The sequence below is a fragment of the Colossoma macropomum genome, unplaced genomic scaffold, assembly GCF_904425465.1.
Source record: "Colossoma macropomum unplaced genomic scaffold, Colossoma_macropomum, whole genome shotgun sequence".
Classification (NCBI taxonomy): domain Eukaryota; kingdom Metazoa; phylum Chordata; class Actinopteri; order Characiformes; family Serrasalmidae; genus Colossoma; species Colossoma macropomum.
The window spans coordinates 41,943,857-41,948,856 of record NW_023494792.1 but is presented as its reverse complement, the minus strand read 5'-3'; the positions used below and the strand labels follow the sequence as shown (position 1 = coordinate 41,948,856).

Below are 5,000 nucleotides of genomic sequence, written 5' to 3'. Positions count from 1 at the left end.
CACTATTCTACTCCTATTTACCTAGATCACCATATCCTCACACTATTCTACTCCTATTTACCTAGATCACCATATCCTCACACTATTCTACTCCTATTTACCTGGATCACCATATCCTCACACTATTCTACTCCTATTTACCTGGATCACCATATTGCCACACTATACTACTCACATTTAAATGTTTTGTTTTTGGATTTGAATTCTGGAGTTTGTTGACAGTCAAAGTGTAGTCTCTAGTCTACAGAGACTTTTGTTTATCGAGTAATTTATTTTGGTATCTTTGAAAGGCTGTGCATGGTTTGTTACAGTTTCTGTCCTTAAAAAAACTGATTACTGATATAATTGACTGTGACAGCACTGATTTTACTACAGAGTCAAATTTGAGTTTACCAATATACTAATGATATGTAATAATGCATCAGTGACACAGATGATTTACTGTTTATTTGGTGAAGCTTTCTTCTTGGAGCTTATTTTTCCATTTTTTAACATAAAGTCAAAGCCCGTGACACCACTGACTGACTACACACATGAGTTAGACTCCTTCAAAGAGGCTGTGCTTTACTGATAAGTGACTCATTCACTCTGTAAAATCTCCTTTCCCCTTTCCTCTCTCCTTGTCCTTTGCTTTCACTTGCTCACTTTCTCTCTTTCCAATCACTTCAGCATCTCCTTACCTGGTGTGATGGTGATTCCGTTGCCATTGACGACAGGCCTCTCCTCTTCTTCCTCCTCCGGAGGGTCAATCCCTGCCTTCTCCATGTTGCTGACGGATTTGTTGCGTCTGCGTTTGCCGTCTGTGTCGGGGGCGGAGCCTGGGAAGTTCAGCAGCAGAGCGTTGGGCTCCGCCGGTGGCTTTGGTGTGCCGTAATAGTTATCTGCAATGAGTCAGAGGCCAGTACATGAATGAAGAGCACCAAGCTAAACTCAAGTAGCATTCAGTAGTAACAGTTATAACCTCACATGCCGGGAAGTGAGTGAAGGGTATTATAAAACATACCCAACCAGTCACATGCTAGGACATGATTGACAAAAACACCAATCATAACCCAGGTAACATAATAACCCAATTACAATCAATCACACGGCAGATAAAATTACAACCCAACCACAATACATCTCAACCAATCACAGGCCAGGATATGTTTGGAGAAGGCCAACCACAACCTACCTTGAAAATCAACAATCCCCTAATCACTATTATACATTATATACAATTATAATACATTAGAGCACTATATAGAACACTGTTATAGGGACCACAAATAATCCCCTTATTACTATTCCCTACATTAGAGCACCATATAGAACACTGTTATAGGGAACAGAAATAGTCCCCTAATCACTATTCCCTACATTAGAGCACTATATAAAACACTGTTATAGGGAACAGAAATGTTCATCATTTATCTTAATAACATCAACATAACTAAGGTATAGGGTCACTTAAAGCAAAAAAAATTAGTCAGCTGAGTCTGTCGGTTAAAAGTTTGCGTTTTGAACCAGTACAGTATGATCCATGAATGATTCACACATATGGCTAAAAGTATCCAGACTAGTGAATTCAGCTATTATAAGGTGTACTTTGGAAGAATGATCTATATAGTAAGGACAGGTGTGGGTACTTGAATATACTGATACATAAAATCATATTGGTATTGTTTACATAATCCAGTGTTTGAATAAGCGATGTGTGGTTTGGAATATAAAAAACGAAATAAATCATGTAAGTTTTTGACCAAGTATGCAGCAAAGAACTGCAGGGAATGTGTGTGTTTTTCTCTCAGCATGGCTAACTCCTCTCTCATCTCAGCCCAAAACCCCAGCAGCACTTTTGCAGGCTTCAACCGACACCTGAGCTGCCCTTAACACAGCGGCTTTTGATGCATGTGTGCAAGTGTGTGTGTGTGCGTGCATGTGAACTTCAGTAGTGGAAAAAAAAAAGATCTTCAAGAACTTGCAAGGTCCTCCTTCACTGACCCTCTACACCCTTTTATGAAAAGTGTAGAGAGACAGTGAAAGTTTTTTTTGAAAATGTGTGTTAGAGAAGGTGAGGCTTTACATTACCGTGCAAAAGTCAGAGATCACCCTTCATTTATTTCATTTCCAGTTCACCATTAATTACAAGGTATTCATTTTTAAGTGTCAGAAAACATTCTACAGAGACTTACACAGAAGCCTCAATAACCTCAGTAACCTCAGTAAGAGGTTACTTTGTCCATCCTTCGGTCTTATTACATCCTCCATTCCTTTCAGGAGACTTGCTTTCAGTTTTCATAGATATCTGCAGGGATATTTTTCCACACATCCGAAGGTCAGTCTTGATGATGACCAAAACACGCTCAGTGATGTTGAGGTCTGGAGTCTGGGGTGGTCAGTCCATTGTTCTGAGAAAACCAGCAGCTTCTTGACAGCTACGCATCCTTTCAGACTCATAATGTTGAGGTCTTCTCACAGTGGAAGAATGGACAGAAACAACTGTGGATTTTTTTTAGTACTAAAGCAAGAGTGGGGCTTGATTTCCTCCCTTACCTCAAAGATGAAAGCTTTAAGTAAGTTACCATCCCCCTTCCTTATGCAAGAGGATTATATTATATCTAATCTCTTCAAAAATATCTCATGAAAAATGAATTACTTGTACTTAATGGCCATTTTGACGAAGTTAAATAAATGAGGAGTGGTCTCTGATTTTGCACAGTACTGAATGTGTTTATATGTGTGTGTGTACGTATTTGCTAGTGGGTGTGAGTAGTAGGCATACACATTGTTGTTTTCCTGTTCTATACCATTTCAGCTGCTTTTTGGTTCAGGGTCTTCTTTGTCCTATTTTTCGTTTCATAATGTGCCAAGAGTTTTCAATGGCTGTCAGGTCTGGACTGCAGACAGGTCAGTTTAGCGCCTGGACTCTTTTACAATATGTGAAGAATGTGCTTTGACATTGTCTTGCTGAAATAAGCAGGGCCTTCCCTGAAAAAGACATAATCTTGATGGCAGCATATTTTGCCAAAACCTGTATAGCATCAATGGTGCCTTCACAGATGTGCAAGTCACCCATGTCATTTGCATTAATGAACCCCTGTACCATCATGAATACTGGCTTTTAAACTGTGCACTGATAACAAGCTGACTAGTCTTTAGCCCAGAGGACACAGTGTCCATGATTTCCAAAAAGAATTGTCAATTTTGATTCATCATACACTTTTCCACCTTGCCTCAGTCCATTTTAAGTGAACTCAGAGAAGGCGGCGGCATTTCTGGATCCCGCTTATATATAGTTTCTTCTTTGCGTTTTAGAGTTTTAACTTGCATTTGTGGATGCAACAACGAACTGTGTTCATAGACAGCAGTTTTCAGAAGTGTTTCTGAGCTCATGTAGTGATTTCCACTACAGAGTCATGTTTGTTTTTAATGCAGTGCCGCCTGAAGGCCTGAAGATCATGGCTAGTCATCACTGGTTTTCATGTAACGTGGATATCATGTAACATAGATGATGATGATGATCCCCAAGTTCTTTGCTATTTTACATTAAGAAATTCACAGAAAGGTGAAGCTTCCCCCATTGTTACTTCTTAAAGACTCAGCCACTCTGGGATGCTCTTTTAATACCCAGTCATGTTACTGACCTGTGGCCAGTTACCCACCAGGTGCTTTTTTTAGCATTACACAACTTTACCAGCCTTTTGTTGTTCTAGCTTTTTTGAAATGTGTTGCTGGCATCAAATTCAGAATGGGCATATATTTTTCAAAAAACAATAAAAATTTCTCAGTTTCAACAATTGATATGTTGTCCTTATACCATTTTCAATTAAATATAGGGTTTAACTGATTTGCACATCATTGCATTGTCTACCACCAGCCAATGAACGTATATATGATTTATATCATCTACACTTCCATGCAAAAAAAAAAAGTCTAAAACATTAATCTGCCATTAATTCTGTCTTTTACAGAAAGCATGATCAGTACTGTTCCACTCAGCATTGATGGCTTCAAACAGATAAAAAACATTTCCAAGCTAGTTTGTGTTTAATGTGAGACCAAATATTCTCTATAGGGTTTAAATCTGTTCTTTGAACAGGCCAAAAGAATCAGTAAGAATCATTTTGGGCTAAGCACATTTTTTTGTACAGGAGTGCACACAATCAATCATTCCAACTTCTCCATGATCGTAGCCTCTCGCTCTCATTCATATAGCTTGTGGATTCTTGTTACAATGGAGACTCTCATGGGAAACAGGAGCCTTTTACTTCCCTCTACTTTGCTGCTTGTTGGTTTATCTGTGAGTACCTGTCCAGGGTAGCTGGCTGAAGGTGTAAATCCTTCATGATACACTGAATAATTTTCCAAAGAATAATAATCAATTTAAATAGAATCTTAGATTTACACCACTGTTGCAAATACTCCAAAATAAAACAGACATTCAGCATATTTTTCAGATAAATTCCAATAAAAAGAAACTAGAAACTGTCTACAAGCAAGTGATGAAAACTGGTTTCAAGAAATGATTCTCTCCTTCTGTGCCTGAGCATTTTGTGTCAGCAGCAGAACCAATCCCAAGAAAAATCAAACAGCAGGAGAAAAAAAACAGAACATCGTGTCACAAATCTACCACTAAATTGACCGAAAATTGGCTATGAGAGTTTCTGACCACAGAGCTGCTCCTGGTGGGATGTTTTTGCGTGGCAGACCACTCTCAACCTAGCAGTGACGGTGATGTGTATAAAAACCCCAGTTACACTGCTGTGTCTGACACACTCATACCAGCACCTGTCACACTACTATACCCACTACCATGTTGGTGTCATTGCAGTGCTAAGAATGACCCACCATCCAAATAATATCTAGACAACGCTGATCCTGTGGTTAGAAAATGATCAGTGATGAATGGAGTAGACGGGGGTGATAAATTAAACATGGGATGCAGTCTGTAATTATACACCTATGTGCTGGACCTATAAGATAGGTGGAGCTCATAAAGTGGACAGTGAATGGAAGAA

General features: G+C 39.0%; 1 protein-coding gene across 1 annotated transcript in view; it reads right to left on the bottom strand.

The window, feature by feature from the left end:
• magi2a (membrane associated guanylate kinase, WW and PDZ domain containing 2a) overlaps positions 1 to 5,000 on the bottom strand; it is a 312,951-nt gene that overhangs the window by 135,444 nt on the left and 172,507 nt on the right. The window contains exon 4 of the mRNA XM_036577226.1: positions 681 to 881. Within this exon, the coding sequence (XP_036433119.1) occupies positions 681 to 881 (201 nt within the window). The remainder of the gene's footprint in view (positions 1 to 680; positions 882 to 5,000) is intronic.